At 42.0% G+C, this 17,560-nt stretch overlaps 1 protein-coding gene across 1 annotated transcript in view; it reads right to left on the bottom strand.

The window, feature by feature from the left end:
- LOC100701150 (cadherin-6) overlaps positions 1–17,560 on the bottom strand; it is a 58,952-nt gene that overhangs the window by 29,647 nt on the left and 11,745 nt on the right. Inside the window, exons 3-4 of the mRNA XM_005464510.4 lie at positions 857–1,151; positions 653–772 (exon numbers count right to left, since the gene is read on the bottom strand). Coding sequence (XP_005464567.1) covers positions 653–772; positions 857–1,151 — 415 coding nt within the window. The remainder of the gene's footprint in view (positions 1–652; positions 773–856; positions 1,152–17,560) is intronic.

Here is a 17,560-nt window from a genome sequence, read left to right as displayed (position 1 = left end):
AAAGCCCGCTATGCGTCGCCAGGTGTTTCATCAGATTTGAGGTGTTACCTCCTTTGACAGTATCACAGTATCAGCTTAAAGCACTTGTTGCAGGCTGCTGAGTTTGCATCTTTTGCTGTGAAGTACAGCCAGACTTTTGATCGCTTCGCCTTGGGCATTTTTAATCTGTAGCTCTGCTCTAAAAGAACGTACGTACCTGGCCCCGCCTACTATCCTCGGAAATGTAAAATGATTGGCTAGAATTGGCTCAGGAAAAAAAAAGCACCGCAAAAAAAAGCACCGAAAAAAAAGCACCGAAATGTGCGCTGCTTTTTGGTCTGGTTACTACCGTTTATGTCAGAACCGGTGCCATCATGGCACCGGATACCGGTACCCATCCCTAACGATCGGTATCATCAAGTCCTCCACAGGTGTCCAGCTCCAGGCCTCGAGGGCCAGTGTCCTGCAGCTTTTAGATGTGTCCTTGATCCAACAGCTGATTCAAACGGCTAAATGACCTCAACATGTCCTGAAGTTCTCCAGAGGCCTGGTAATGAACTCATCATTTGATTCAGGTGTTTTGACCCAGGGTGAGATCTAAAACCTGCAGGACACCGGCCCTCGAGGCCTGGAGTTGGACACCCCTGAAGTACTCGATGTCTGTCAAACATACCAGTGTTTGGCTCCACAGAGAAGTATGGGTGTCCTTGACTGATGCTGTAGACCAGTTTGGCACTGTTCCCATACATTCTGTCATCAGCATCTGTAGCTGTCACCTGGGTGACCGATGTACCTGAAAGAGTTGCATTACCATGACTGTTACTGACTAATATTACCAAAACACAAAGCAGCAAAGTGCAGTGAGAGAGGTCCTTACCAATATCAGACCTCTCAGGAACACTGGCAGTATACACCTCTTTGCTGAACTTTGGTTCATTGTCATTGATGTCGTGGAGTTTGATGATGAACTCGGTCTCTGGCTCCAGTTTTTGACCCGTCCACTTGTTGACCACTGTGGCTTTGAGGATGTAAAAGGCCTTCTCCTCTCGATCAAGGCGGCGCGTGGCGTGCAGATCGCCGTTATTCTCATCAATGACAAAGATGGTGCCAGCCCCCTCACCAGAAAGAACGTACTTTACTGAGCCATCGCCATGGTCCTGGTCTGACTGGAGCTGCAGGTGGAGATACCCAAGTGAAGAAGTCGTCAGCTGATGTTTTAGTTATTTAACATACCAGACATAGATACTAGTTCTTCATACAGCCAACTCTTTCCACTTCAGGACACTGAGGTGAGGTTTCATTCCCAAGCTATAAAACAATGAAAATAATGAAAGCACATTTTGTTTTGAATGATTTTTCTCTCTATTAAGATCATTTAATACATTTAGTAACAGCTGGACAAAAGATCCTGACTTCAGCTTTCTACCTATGGGCACAGGTAGGAAGCTAAAAAGAAGGTAAGCAGGGGTTGAGGTGGGATGTCAAGCTGTTTGCAGAGCCAGCATCACCTGTGAGCAGTTTAGATAGAGCACCCTATCAGAGAGTGAGAAAACAGCCCACACCATGTGACCAGCATTGAGACTGGAGAGACTGTAAGAGACAAGAGAGAGTTCTCCAAAAGCAAAGATGGTGGGAAATGTATAAAAGGTAAAAAGCTTTTTACAATCTTTTATTGCTTAATTTTTCATAATAGAAGCTTTTCGACATTGTCTCTTTCATAATCCTGTCTATAAAAAAATAATTTCTGTAGATGATGGAGTAAGAATATTTACAGGCCAGGAGGTAATGGGGACAGGTTTGCATAAAGCAAACAAAGAGCAAAAGCAGAAAGACTGAGAGTGAGCTCCACACTGAGAAGCAAAACAAGAATCTTCTGAAGGCACACAGTCAGCTGAAAATAAGTGTGTGTTGTGCCTGAAGGAGTACCTTTGCACTCTTACCAACAGCAATAACCCATCTCTCCTTTCCTTCCTTCCTCTCTCTCTCTCTCTTGCCTCTCATCTTTATTGGTTTCTCTTGACCTGAAGTGGCTCGCTGTCTACATTTCATCCCTCCATTCCTGCTTTACTGCTTCAGGCCATGTGTTTGGGTGAAGCCTTTGATTAAGAGCATATGACTGTGGGGGTGTGTGTTAGAGAGAGGCAGCTGTGATCATACAGACAGGGGGGAGATTTATGTGAGGTTTAACCACCTGCTAAGATAAGATAAGATAACCTTTATTAGTCCCACACGTGGGAAATTAGTTTTGTCACAGCAGAAAGTGGACAGTGCAAAGTTATATAGCAAAAATTAGAGAACACTGGAATACAATGAGAATAAGATACTATACACAACTGTACAGAATAGAATAGAATAAAATAAAATAATATATACAAAAGGATAAAAATAGAATACAAATGCTATACACAACTGAGTAAAGATACAACTTTGTCAGATAAAGAGTATTGCACTTAGTCTTATTGCATGGATGTGTGTTTGATCAGTTGCAAAAGTCTTTATTGTGGAGTCTGACAGCAGTGGGGAGGAAAGACCTGCAGAGTCTCTCCGTCCCACACCGTGGGTGCCGCAGTCTCCCACTGAAGGAGCTGCTCAGTGCCTTCACAGTCTCATGCATGGGGTGGGAGATGTTGTCCAACAGTGATGACAGCTTAGCCGCCATTCTCCTGTCACTCACCACCTCCACTGGGTCCAGAGGGCATCCTAGAACAGAGCTGGCCCTTCTGATCAGCCTGTTCAGTCTCTTCCTGTCTCCAGCAGAGATGCTGCCTCCCCAGCAGACCACACCGTAAACCAGAGGTTCCCAAAGTGTGGGGCCGCCCCCTAGGGGGGGTGTAACTTTATGCAGTAAAGTTACAGCGGGATACAAATAATATCAGGCTGATCCTGCCGTAATTTGTTCCCCCGGTTCAAATCACGGACAAACAGTATCCCACAGCTGTTTTTGTTTTTGAACCCATTTTGCACAGAGAGACATTTTTTGAAAAATGTACTGACAGCAATGTTGAATATTATTACACAGGAAAAAAAAACAACTATATGTAAAATAATTACACCGTGACGCCTCTGCCTTTCTAAATGGAGGGACAGTAACTGCGTGTAAAACCTGCAGATAGTCAGATTAACAGTATTTTGTCTCTATCCGCCATTCTGCAATCCATCTCATGTAAACAATAACGTGGCGCACAGCGTGACGTGAAAAGAGGCACATACCTTTGACGTTGCGTGACGAACTCTGTAATCCTCGTCCACACGTAAACGCAAAAAAGGAGTTTAAATAATCTCCGTTTGGTGGGGGGCGCGAACATTTTTCTTGTAAAACAAAGGGGGGCCTGGCAAAAAAAGTTTGGGAACCACTGCCGTAAAAGATGGCTGAGGCCACCACAGAGTCATAGAAGGTCTTCAGGAGTGGGCCCTCCACTCCAAACGACCTGAGTCTCCGCAGCAGGTACAGCCTGCTCTGCCCTTTCCTGTAGAGGGCGTCTGAGTTATGAGTCCAGTCCAGTTTGTTGTTCAGATGAACACCAAGGTACCTGTAGCTGTCCACAGCCTCGATGTCCATACCTTGGATGTTCAGTGGTTGCAGTGGAGGATGCTTGTGCCTGCGGAAGTCTACCACCAGCTCCTTGGTTTTACTGGCGTTGATCTGGAGGTATGGCGTTATTTTTGTGCCACTATTCTGAGCGCATGTAAAAAAAAGTTTGCAGGTGCAAGTGTTGCATTTTGAGGAGAAATTTATTTTGAGCGAAGAAAAGCTAAATTTGAATGAACGAAACTCATTGCTGCGTGCAAAAAATGGATTTCAGTGTTTGCTATTATCCACACACACACACACACACACAATAGCAGCACCTCTCGCTCAGTTTTTGCATTTGCGCTTGCTCGCAATGTGTTGCTCGCGCTCTCAACATTTCTGCCCGTGCGCGCTCAACTCTTTCTGTACACCGTTATATTTGTGCCACAAAACCAGCCAATCACAGACTGGGATGCAAAAAAATCTGATTGGCTGTTTTGGTCTCCAATCAGCTCGAAATGACGAAATGCAATATCCCAGAATCCATTTCGTCCAAAACTCAAACGAGGCAGTGGCGGAGGAACACAGAGTGGCGGAGTTTGAAATATTACTCTTACTGGGTCACAAAATAAACTTTTCAGATATTTTCATGCGAGAATGTTGCTGTGTAAACTTCAAATGTCTGCTCGATTTATCGAGACATCACATATTTGCATAAGTTCTCTAATGTTTTCGGAGATGCCTGTTACCCACCAGCTGACCGGGTGGTCACTCGGGTTAAACCTAATATATGAGGCTGAACTGACAAAAAAATCGCCCGACTGCACCACCAGGTATTATAGGAAAAACCATAAAGCCTTTGAACTGAAACAAACGCTGTTGTGACAGTGATGTACACTGTCTTGTTGGTATATATGTATGATTTGTATCACCTTCATGTTTCCCTCTCACCACATATCCAAACCGATATCATGACCAGCAGCTTTACAGCTGTGGCTCCAGCAAACATCAGCTGATACTAGAAATTAATATTAAATAAATTCTTAGAACAGCTGATCAAGCTTAAACGTGCTGCTGTTGTTTAGCGCGACATCCGCTGGTTTCCTCTTTCTGGCGCAAAGTGGGTGATAAACAAACAAGAGAGACGATCAGCTGATCATTGATCAGTTTCATAACTGAAGTAGCAACAGGAGAGGGAGGGGAGAGAATGAGAGAAGAACAGGCAGCTGCAGCGTAAAGACAGAATAACTCCAGCTTTGTGTCTTTTTTCCATTCTAGCTGAAGTTCGGGACGAATAGCGTTCCTTTTCCCGTCAATACGGATGTATTGTAATTGGTCCAGCCCAGAGTTGATCATGACCAATTGGCTAATCCACCACATTTCATTGTTTATACCGTCACAAAAACAAACAAACAAACATAAAAATGAAAAATCACCAGTCCAGCTATGCGGTCAGCTGGTGGGTAACAGGCATCTCCGAGAACATTAGAGAACTTACGCAAATATGTGATGTCTCGATAAATCGAGCAGACATTTGAAGTTTACACAGCAACATTCTCGCATGAAAATATCTGAAAAGTTTATTTTGTGACCCAGAAAGAGTAACATTTCAAACTCCGCCACTCTGTGTTCCTCCGCCACTGCCTCGTTTGAGTTTTGGACGAAATGGATTCTGGGATATTGCATTTCGTCATTTCGAGCTGATTGGAGACCAAAACAGCCAATCAGATTTTTTTGCATCCCAGTCTGTGATTGGCTGGTTTTGTGGCACACATATAATGGTGTACAGAAAGAGTTGAGCGCGCACGGGCAGAAATGTTGAGAGCGCGAGCAACACATTGCGAGCAAGCACAAATGCAAAAACTGAGCGAGAGGTGCTGCTATTGTGTGCGTGTGGATAATAGCAAACACTGAAATCCATTTTTTGCACGCAGCAATGAGTTTCATTCACTCAAATTTAGCTTTTCTTCGCTCAAAATAAATTTCCTCACAATGCAACACTTGCACCTGCAAACTTTTTTTACGTGCACTCAAATTTTTTTTACGTGCGCTCAGAATAGTGGCACAAAAATAACGCCATATGGAGGTAGTTCTGCTGGCACCAGTACACAAAGCCTTGGGTCAGTCCTCTGTACTCCTTGTCGTCCCCATCAGTGATGAGGCCGACTATTGCAGAGTCATCAGAGAACTTCTGCAGGAAGCACTGGATGGAGTTGTGGGAGAAGTCTGCAGTGTAGATGGTGAAGAGGAACGGAGCTAAATGATGGATTGTGATTCTGTATGTGGTAAGAAGTCACTTCTTAAAGCATTCACCCACTGGTGAATTTCCTTTAAGGCTCTCCAAGTATGAGAACCTTTTGGTCTTCTGATATTCACCTCGGTCCACAGTTCACCCCACAGACTTTCAGGGCTTTGTCATTAACGCTCACCTTGGTCTTCTGCAGGGAGTTTTGGAGCAATGTATGTTTCGTGTTGTTGTCATGTTGGAAGACAACGTGATTTGCTTTGTTTTCACATGTCATTCTTTCTGCATGAATCCTTCCACTGTGACAAGATTCCCAGTTCCAGACACACTGAAGCATCCCCACAGCACTCCCATCACGGTGTTTCAGTGTGGGGACAGTGTTCTTTGGGTTCTTTCTCCAAACATAAGAAGGACCAATAAGCTCTAGTTTCATCTCATCTGACCAAACGACGCACTTCCAGTATGCATAAATTTTCTCCAGGTTGTCCTTAGCTTACTAAATGCTTTTTGCAGAACTGGGAATTTTCTTGTTACTCAACCTCCCAGTCCATTCCTGTGCAGGGTTCAGGTGATTATTCTCGTGGAAAATACAATTCCTGATTTAGCTAAGACTCAGCTTAGTGTCATTTCTCACTACTTTTCTGTCCAGTCTTTGGAATCTGTCAGGCTTGGTTTGTACTGTGTGGCTCTCTTTAAATATCTTGATGATACTTGTCACTCCACTGAGAAGACACAGTTGGAAACCAAGACAGACTTTTAATTCATTTGAAAGCCTGATGCTTCGCCTCGTCCACCCCAGCTGTAAAACTCAGAAACCAGTCTTACTTGTTATCATCTATCGTCCACCTGGGCCTTACACAGAGTTTCTCTCTGATTTCTCAGACTTTTTATCTGATTTAGTGCTCAGCTCAGATAAAATAATTATTGTGGGTGATTTTAACATCCATGTAGGTGCTAAAAATGACAGCCTCAACATGGCATTTAATCTGTTATTAGACTCAATTGGCTTCTCTCAAAATGTAAAAGAACCCACCCACCACTTTAATCACACTCTAGATCTTGTTTTAACATATGGCATAGAAACTGAACATTTAACAGTGTTTCCTGAAAACCCTCTGCTGTCTGATCATTTCCTGATAACATTTACATTTACAATAATTGATTACACAGCAGTGGAGAGTAGACTTTATCACAGTAGATGTCTTTCTGAAAGTGCTGTAACTAAGTTTAAGAATATAATCCACCCACTGTTATCATCTTCAATGCCCTGTACCAACATAGAGCAGAGCAGCTACCTGAACGCTACTCCAACAGAGGTCGATTATCTTGTTAATAATTTTACCTCCTCACTACGTACGACTCTGGATACTGTAGCTCCTGTGAAAACTAAGGCCTCAAATCAGAAGTCCCTGACTCCGTGGTATAATTCTCAAACACGTAGCCTAAAGCAGATAACTCGTAAGCTGGAGAGGAAATGGCGTGTCACAAATTTAGAGGATCATCATTTAGCCTGGAGAAATAGTTTGCTGCTTTATAAGAAAGCCCTCCGCAAAGCCAGAACATCTTACTATTCGTCACTGATTGAAGAAAATAAGAACAACCCCAGGTTTCTCTTCAGCACTGTAGCCAGGCTGACAAACAGTCAGAGCTCTTTTGAGCCAACCATCCCGTTAATGTTAACTAGTAATGACTTCATGAACTTCTTCACAAATAAAATTTTTATCATTAGAGAAAAAATTACCAATAATCATCCCACAGATGTAATATTATCTACAGCTACTTTTAGTACCATCGATGTTAAGTTAGACTCTTTTTCTCCAATTGATCTTTCTGAGTTAACTTCAATAATTACTTCCTCCAAACCATCAACGTGTCTTTTAGACCCCATTCCTACAAAACTGCTCAAAGAAGTCCTGCCATTAATTACTGCTTCAATCTTAAATATGATCAACCTATCTCTAATAATCGGCTATGTACCACAGGCCTTCAAGCTGGCTGTAGTTAAACCTTTACTTAAAAAGCCATCTCTAGACCCAGCTGTCTTAGCTAATTATAGGCCAATCTCCAACCTTCCTTTCATATCAAACATCCTTGAAAGAGTAGTTGTCAAACAGCTAACAGATCATCTGCAGAGGAATGGCTTATCTGAAGAGTTTCAGTCAGGTTTCAGAGCTCATCACAGCACAGAAACAGCTTTAGTGAAGGTTACAAATGATCTTCTTATGGCCTCTGACAGTGGACTCATCTCTGTGCTTGTCCTGCTAGACCTCAGTGCAGCGTTCGATACTGTTGACCATAATATCCTATTAGAGCGATTAGAACATGCTGTAGGTATTACAGGTACTGCACTGCAGTGGTTTGTATCATATCTATCTAATAGACTCCAATTTGTTCATGTAAATGGAGAGTCCTCTTCACACACTGAGGTCAATTATGGAGTTCCACAGGGTTCAGTGCTAGGACCAATTCTATTTACATTATACATGCTTCCCTTAGGCAGCATCATTAGAAGACATAGCATAAATTTTCACTGCTATGCAGATGACACGCAGCTTTATCTGTCCATGAAGCCAGGTAACACACACCAATTAGTTAAACTGCAGGAATGTCTTAAAGACATAAAGACCTGGATGGCCGCTAACTTTCTGCTTCTTAATTCAGATCAAACTGAGGTTATTGTACTCGGCCCTGAAAATCTTAGAAATATGGTATCTAAGCAGATTCTTACTCTGGATGGCATTACCTCGGCCTCCAGTAACACTGTGAGGAACCTTGGAGTCATTTTTGACCAGGACATGTCCTTCAATGCACATATTAAACAAATATGTAAGACTGCTTTCTTCCATTTGTGCAACATCTCTAAAATTAGAAATATCCTGTCTCAGAGTGATGCTGAAAAACTAGTTCATGCATTTATTACTTCCAGGCTGGACTACTGTAATTCATTATTATCAGGATGTCCTAAAAACTCCCTGAAAAGCCTTCAGTTAATCCAAAATGCTGCAGCAAGAGTCCTGACAGGGACTAGAAAGAGAGAGCAGATTTCTCCTGTTTTGGCTTCCCTTCATTGGCTTCCTGTTAAATCCAGAATTCAAAATCCTGCTCCTCACATACAAGGTCTTAAATAATCAGGCCCCATCTTATCTTAATGACCTTGTAGTACCATATCACCCTATTAGAGCACTTCGCTCTCGCTCTGCAGGCCTACTTGTTGTTCCTAGAGTATTTAAAAGTAGAATGGGAGGCAGAGCCTTCAGTTTTCAGGCCCCTCTTCTGTGGAACCAGCTTCCAGTTTGGATTCAGGAGACAGACACTATCTCTACTTTCAAGATTAGGCTTCAAACTTTCCTTTTAGTTAGGGCTGGACCAGGTGACCCTGAATCCTCCCTTAGTTATGCTGCAATAGGTGTAGGCTGCTGGGGGATTCCCATGATGCACTGGGTGTTTCTTCTTCACTCACTATAGCTGTGTCCAAATTCATGGTCTGCATCCTCCTGAGGACCCGGCCTTCGCGGTCTACGTGGGCCAGGTCCTCAGAAGGTCGGGTAGGCTGGAAGTAAACGGCTGTGAAATGGGACGGTCTAGCCTTCTGATTAGCGTCACCGCTGTCTTGGTGGAGTTTAATAAACTCGGCCGTCTGCTCCTTGCTATCTAAAATATAACAGGACACTGGCGTAAACTCTCGACCAGCTCACACTTCTGTTTAATCAGTTTTCTGTTTGACGTTTATTCAGCTGTGTGAAAACCAAGGAGGAACCCACCTGATGAATTAATAAAGTTTTATTTTATCTAATCTAATCTAATAACTTTAATCTCAGCCAAACCGATTTACTCACGAACAAATAAAACACTGAAAAAAAAGCCAAACAATTACATTTTAGGTTGTCTAAGTGACTTATATATTACGTTTAACCTGAGTAGCAAAAGTCCGCGGTGATCTGAAAATGATGTGCCGGGAGTTGTGCCATTCTCAGCGGCTTCAGTGACCCTCGAGCTCTCGGCTAGCTATCGAGCTGGTGGGTAACAGACGTCTCCGAAAACGTTGAAGCACTTTTGCAAATATGCGATATCTTGATAAACCAAGCAGATATTTGAAATTTACACAGCTACTTTCTCGCCTGAAAATATGTTAAAAGTTTATTTTGTGACTCAGAAAGATTAATAAGAGTAATTTTAAAACTTAGTAGCGGCCGCCATTGCCGGAAACTGGAGTTTGGCTGGGCCGCGCTATGAATTCTGGGATATGGTGGGCCACGAAGGACACACCCGACCCATCCTTCAAATTTGGGGAAAAGGAGGACGCATTTGTCGGCTGCATTCGGAGGAGTCTACAAATTTGGACAGCCTTCGGCGCGTTGCTGTGACGTAATCGGTCTACAAATGCGGCCTCAGGAGCATGCAGCCCATGAATTTGGACACAGCGTATGTGTTAATAGACCTCTCTGCATTGAATCATACTTGTTATTAATCTCTGTCTCTCTTCCACAGCATGTCTTTATCCTGTCTTCCTTCTCTCACCCTAGCCGGTCACAGCAGATGGCCCCGCCCCTCCCTGAGCCTGGTTCTGCCGGAGGTTTCTTCCTGTTTAAAGGGAGGTTTTCCTTCCCACTGTCGCCAAAGTGCTTGCTCATAGGGGGTCATATGACTGTTGGGTTTTTCTCTGTATGTATTATTGTAGGGTCGACCTTACAATATAAAGCTTCTTGAGGCGACTGTTGTTGTGATTTGGCGCTGTATAAATAACACTGAATTGAATTGAATTGAATTTGAAACACTATGATAACTTATCCATCAAGTTAAAGCGCATCATCGTACAGCACTGCTTTGTGCTTTGGCTGAGTAAAAACATACATTTTGGGGGTGACCCTGGTTATCATGTACAGATAGAAATAAAACATCAAAAACATCAAAGTTTAAAGAATACAGCATGAAGACTACAGACAGCAGTTGCACTGGACACTTTTCATAACTTTTAACACTTGGTTTTACTTGAGCTCTTTGTATGTTTCAACTGCTTTGTGGCTGACTAATGGACCAACAACGACATGAGCAAGTGTGGCCCACAGATCGCTTGTACCACATGCTGTGTACACTGCTTCCATCTGGCCACAGAGCTCTTGCAGGCAGTCTGGCAGTCCCTAGACTGGAAGTTTTACAGACAGGCAGAGATGAGGTTGTTGCTTGTCCTTAGAAGGAAGGAGGTGATGATAGTTTCAGTGTAATGTAAATGATTTGTGATGGCAACAAAGAGAAAAGCAAAAATCCCTCATTTTAATGTCCTAAAAATAAAAAGATGGGTGTTTTTATAAAAGTGTCCTGTAAATACTTTCTCTGAACGATTCCTCGTCAGAGGACCGGATAGTGATATTTGGGCTGGAGTTTGGAACTCATTAACCTTCTGTGAGGGGAGCTGTTCGACTAATGTGTAACAGAAGAATCAGCTGTGATGCCTGGAGTCTCTGGACTCTCTTGTCTGTAAATTTGGGTTTTTGCTCCTAAAATTACTGCAGCAATCTACCAGAGTTCAGCAGTGATATTACTATTTTTTATCCAAAGGTGGGGACATTTTTTGGAGTGCCCCTTTCAGAACATGGAAGAAGAGTTAAAAAAATGCAATGTGGTTCAATTTACTGGACTTTAAAATCATGTAATTGACACATTATTAGTAAAACTACTGTTAAGACATCTTTGCAATACATTTTACAGACTGTGTTAAACAGTACATTTGCACAGTGAATGTAACCAGCCCACTGAATGAACAATGGGCCGTCAGGTCAGTTCATTGATCATTAATAATCAAATTGTCATGACCACTGATCAACGTCCAGATAAACACATTCAGCCTTTTGGGATGTGATGATGACGATGACGATGATGATGATGATGCTTTGATTGCACAAGAAACAATATTGAAAATGTATAAAACGGTCATCAGTTGTTAATTATCTCTTGATTACATTTTTAAAAAGTCATAGTCTGAGCCATGAGAGCTGTTTCACGATCACTCATTAAAACTGAGTTAATGCTAATGATGTGTTGATTCTCTCCTATTTGGTCTCAGCACCTGAAGTTTTTCCACTTATAACCAGTGTTGGGTAAGTTACTTTAAATTAGTAACTTAGTTACATTACTAGTTACTTCTCTAAAAAAGTAACTCAGTTACTTCAAGTTACTCGTTACTTTCAAAGTAACTAGTTACTAGGGAAAGTAACTTTGGTTTTACTCAGAATTCTCTTGTTAATGTGTTGCTTCCGTAACTGGATACCCAGCCACACTGCCAGTCTTCTAGCTTGCTTACTTGCCACAAGTGCACTGTGCCACCTACCAATAGAAAGGAAAAAAATAATGTGCACATTTCCATGAGAGAAATCCCACGCCTGGACCGTCGTTGACCGCCGCCATGATTCTAGCCTGCTTTTTACATCCAACACAAAAACTGCAGTCGTGGTGCTTTTGATTGTACTCAGAACTTGGAAATTCTGCCTTCTGAATAGGAAGATGTAGGTAACACCAGACTGCAGATGAGCTGCATACAGGGCTGGACTGGGACAAAACAATCGTCCCGGGCATTTTAACTAGAGACCAGCCCACCATTATAGGAAAAATCATAAAGCCTTTGAATGAAAATAAACACTGTTGTGACAGTGATGTACACTGTTCTGATGGTATATATGTATCAATCTATCAATTGTTTGTTGTAAGACTCAGATAATTATTTTTTTTAAAAGCGAGACATTTTAGATGAGAATAATAAAGAAAAGTATTTCCTTGTGCCCCCCTTTCCCTGTTAATGCCCTACCTGGCCCCCTGGCAACACTTTGCTAGACCCGCCCCTGCACAGTTACCAGCTGTCAGCTACGTAGAAAAGGATCCTGGTGTTATTTGTCTCTCAGAAACAGTTCATAACTTCCCTTCAACTCATTCATGTCACCTAACAGGTAAACCTGTTTCTCCATCACCTGTTCAGCTCTGATGATTCAGTAAGGACATCTCCTGGTTTCATCTGCATGTTTCCCTCTCACCAAATAACCAAACCGACATCATGACCAGCAGCTTTACAGCTGTGGCTCCAGCAAACATCAGCTGATACTAGAAATTATTATTAAATAAATTCTAACAACAGCTGATCAAGCTTAAACGTGCTGCTGTTGTTTAACGCGACATCCGCTGGTTTCCTCTTTCTGGCGCAAAGTGGGCGATAAATAAACAAGAGAGAAAAGCCGATCAGCTGATCATTGATCAGTTTCATGATTGAAGTAGAAACAGGAGAGAATGAGAGAAGAGGCAGCTGTGCAGCTTCAGCTTTGTGTCTTTTTCATTGTAGCTGAAGTCCGGAACAAACTGTGTTCCTTTTCACCTCAGTACGAAACGCGTAATATTTTCTCTGAATACCAGACGATTCTGTTTTTTACGGGACGGTTGGCAACTCTAATAATTAACGTATGAACAAAATAAAGTTCAACATCAGTAACATAGCACCCACCCAGCTGTATAGAAACTCCATCATGCTAGCTAGCACGCAGTACGAAAATGTCAGCATAACAAAAATAAACTCCACCTAAACTTGGTTTATATCTGACTCAGATAGACTGCAGGTCATAACTTCTTACCTGAAGTTCAGTTCACCTGACACGCGGACCGGCGGCCGCTTCGGGTCTCTCCTCTTGCCTCCCTTTTCCTTCATCCACCTGCTGGCCTCCACCACTTGCTAATGTTATTGAATCTGTGGAAGCTCCGCGATATCCACCACACGAAGTAACGAGTAACGAGTCTATCTAAATCCCAGTAACGAGTAACGCGTTCCTGGTTTTGGCATAATAACTAGTTACCGTTACCACAATAATAACGTACTGTAACGCGTTACTTAATAACGCGTTAGTCCCAACACTGCTTATAACTAATGAATACATGAATACTGCAGTATTAGGTTGTACCTGTTGTATTTGGAGGGTCCCTTTCACAGCACACATTTTTGAAGTATTAAAATGAATCACAAGCAGAGTCCATAGAGTCATGGTGAAAGTAAACAGGCATGACTGTGACTGTTGCCGCTGTGACTATTACTTTATTTGGGAAGCCAGCACATAAATGTTGAGCGCCTGTTGTTTTGATTTGGCGCTGTATGAATAAAACTGAATTGATTACCCAGAGTTTCAAGTGCAGCATCAAAGCAAGAAAAGGCCATTTTCAAGGAGGCTGTAAAAGTTTGTGAAAGGAGTCCAACAATGACAGTGACTGAGACAGTGAATGTCACAAAAATGAGCTGCTGACGTCCCAGACTTCCAGCTTTCTGCCCGTGTTAGCTGCTGTTTGCCGGCATTACTGAAACTTCCTCAAAAGGGATACAACACTTTGACACATTCTCACATCAAGTGTATTCACAAACTGTTTATCAGCTGGACACTCAAGCCTAACACTGGCCGATATAATGTTAGCTCCAGCTGCTCTTGGTGCTAACTGTCCAGATCACATTCTCACAGTATTACCTGAAAACAAATCATATTGACAACACAGGGAATAAATAAGCATGTTTAATGTGCATTTCTGAGTGCTGGAGACTTCAGTCTCAGAGCCTTGAGAAGGAAGTTTTATCCAGATGCTGGTCACAATGTCTCTGTCCTGTCTCTTACACTCTTGTTCTTAGCTGCATCTTAGCTGCTGTGAGGGGCTAATACAGAGAAGCACCCACAGATGTGGATGACAGTGTGGTTAGAGTTGATCTGTTCACACACACATTTGATGATTTGTAGAAAGTAGAAAAACTCCATCATCTAACAGGCTGTTCTTTAAGTATGATATGTACGAGTCCTGCAGCAGAATATGTTTTTAATTTACAGCAACTGTGCTGTTGATATATTACTATATACATTGCTATGTTATGGTTAAATTGGACAGCTGGCCAGATAGTGGAAGGTGGAAGGGGGGATTTGGTTCTGTAAACCATCTGCATTGTTGCATTTGATTGTGTCTGAAAATATTGGTCAGATTTATTTCACTTAAAATGATTTTTTTTTTTAAATCAAATCAGCATATTTAAACTGCGGTTTCAATGACAAAAGAATGAATCTGAATGGAACTGGATATGTGCTGTTTGAGTTTGAGTGAAACCCATTTGATGCCTTAACCTGCACACAGGCATGGTAACTCTCAAGTCCTGCTGAGACTCATCGGATATTCCCCGTTTCAGGACATCCCCTTGACTTGACTCAGGTTTACACACATTGATGAGACTAATGTCAACATGGAGATTTAAAAGACTGCAGTATCACTTTTCATAGATGATAGATGATTTTATAGAAAATGATAAAAAACCGTTTGCGAGGAATTTCGGTGTGATTTTTGATAGTAATTTAACATTCGATAAATAATGTGATCAAGATCAGCTTCTTTCACCTCCGCTGGTGAAGCCATTTCTCTGCTTCAGAGACTTTGAGAAAGCGATCCATGCCTTTATTTCATCTCGCCTCGACTTCTGCAACAGCCTCTACTCTGGTGTTACTTCGTCATCGATTGGCCGACTACAGCTGGTTCAAAATGCTGCAGCAAAGCTTCTGACTGGCAAGTGGAAGCGAGAGCACATATCCCCTACACTCGCCTCGCTACACTGGCTGCCAGTAAGTTTTTGAATTGATTTTAAGATCTTGACACTTGTTTTCAAAACATTGCATGGACTAGCTCCTATACATCTTTCTGATCTTTGAAATTGGTATACTCCGGCGAGATCTAGTTTGTCCCTAGGTCTAGATTAAAACACAGAGCAGTTCGGACTTTTGTTGTAACTGCTCTGAAACTGTGGAATAAACGGCCTTTACATATCAGGACCTCTCCAACACTGGATAAAACTCATTTAAAGACCCATTTTTATTCTTTGGCTTTTAACTCTGTATGAGTCTGTCATTATTTTATTCTTATTATTTTCTTATCTTTTATTTTACTTTCCTTTTAAATTTTATCTGATTATTTTATTGTACAGTACTTTGGTCAATAGTTGTTGTTTTTAAAAGTGCTATATAAATAAAATTAATTTGATTTGTTATAAAAAAGTGAACAGATTATAATGCTTTTGTCAGAGGCCTAATTGATTATTTAACAAATGTGATGACATCATCATTGTTTTGCTGTGAATGAAACTCATCTTACAGCAGCTTAACTTTTCTTTGCTCTCTGCCTGTGCTCTGTGTGCTGCCCCTCACCTTTGTTCTCTCGTTTCCTTGCCTTGGTTCTTTTGTTCTACCTCTCCTCCTGCCCTTAATTGTTCACATCACACAATATACATCTCCTCAGTTCCTTCTGTTCTTTCCTCACTGTATGTCCTCCAGTCGTTCCCTCTCTCCTTTTGATCCTTGCTACCTTTTCTGTCCAGCAGTGTTCAGTCTGATTCCATCTGTCAGTCTGCAGGGCTGCAACACCTCCATACTTTCACAAGCCGATAAAGCCTACAGACCCTTCAGCACAGCACATTTCCAGAGCAGAGTACGTGTTATGGACTCTGTGGTGTCCCACAGACATGAAAGATGCTGCTGTCTTTCATGTTTCTTCACAATCATCGTCGCTGTGACGATGCTACCATATTTATTAAATGTCACAAAACATTTTCTGCCCACTGTTATTTCTAACAGCGCCCAGTAAAACTTGTAGCCAGCTTGCTTTCTCTGTTGAATGCAATAGATGTGTTTGGGTTCATGGATGTCTCTGGATGAATGGAACACTCACAAAGCGCCAGGTGTTCCGAATAGTGGGGGAATATTGGGATTTGGCTTCCGGACATGGAACTGGATTAGGATAGGATGAAGGCAGCCAAGTGCTGTTTGCTGCTTTACAGGATGATGAAAACATCATCAGAGTACATCTGTAGGTAAATCCACTGCTGTGTAACTTCATATTAAAATAAATGAATAAATAGTTAAATGTCAGCACTCTTTGACATCAGAGATACAAAACACAGTCTTAATTTCTGCATAACCATATTTTGGCTGTTTTACTCTCCTCCCTGTTCATCTATATCTGAACCATATCCAAAGCACCCAGCAGGCCACCTGCAGTGAAGGCAGCGCCACAGCAGGGAGTAAAAGTCTACTGACGCTGCCTTGGTCCTCGCTCGTTTACCTCAGTCTTGGCAAACTCTTGTTTATTTCCAAAGTATTTTGGTTTTGTGCCGTCAGACAGCAGCAGGCTTCATACACAGCACCACAATACCTGCAGGCTACGAGCTACTGATCAAACAGCAAAGCTCCAACTGTCATCATGCATTGTGTGTTACCCTCACTAAGAGGCCTACGAGTTGTATCTGTTAAACACAGCAGCCAGTTAGATGTCAAATCCCCATATAACCCTACTGGCTATGTACACGCTAAGTGAACTGTGAAAGTGCTGTGGTGCATTTTCCAAGCACAGCCTCACCGAGGCTACTTTTAAATGAAGAGATGGTGTCGAACATTAGGCCTGGGGACCAGAGTCGGCCTGATGAAGACTCAAAACCAGCCCATTGGGAAGTTTTACAAAATGTGAAACAGTGTAAAGATTTAGACTTTTTATATAAATTTTTATATAAGCAGAAACATTGATTTTTTTTTATTTCTTTTGTTTTCTTCACAAAAATTGTATGTAGAACAGATCAAACTTACATATTCACAGCTTTAAATTAATTTGTATTTCTATTTTGTCCATTCATGTGAGTTTTTCCTTGTCTGAGTCAGGAGCAACAGGCCTTATAACTATGACTCTTACAAGTGTGGTATGTCAACAAAAAGATACAACGGTCAACAAATCACATCCTCAGACATTCCGCTGCAGTCCAAGAAAACTCAGGAACAAATTAGAAACAA

The sequence above is a fragment of the Oreochromis niloticus genome, linkage group LG18, assembly GCF_001858045.2.
Source record: "Oreochromis niloticus isolate F11D_XX linkage group LG18, O_niloticus_UMD_NMBU, whole genome shotgun sequence".
Lineage (NCBI taxonomy): Eukaryota > Metazoa > Chordata > Actinopteri > Cichliformes > Cichlidae > Oreochromis > Oreochromis niloticus.
Note: the sequence above shows the minus strand (reverse complement) of the source record. Positions and strands in the feature narration are given on the sequence as shown.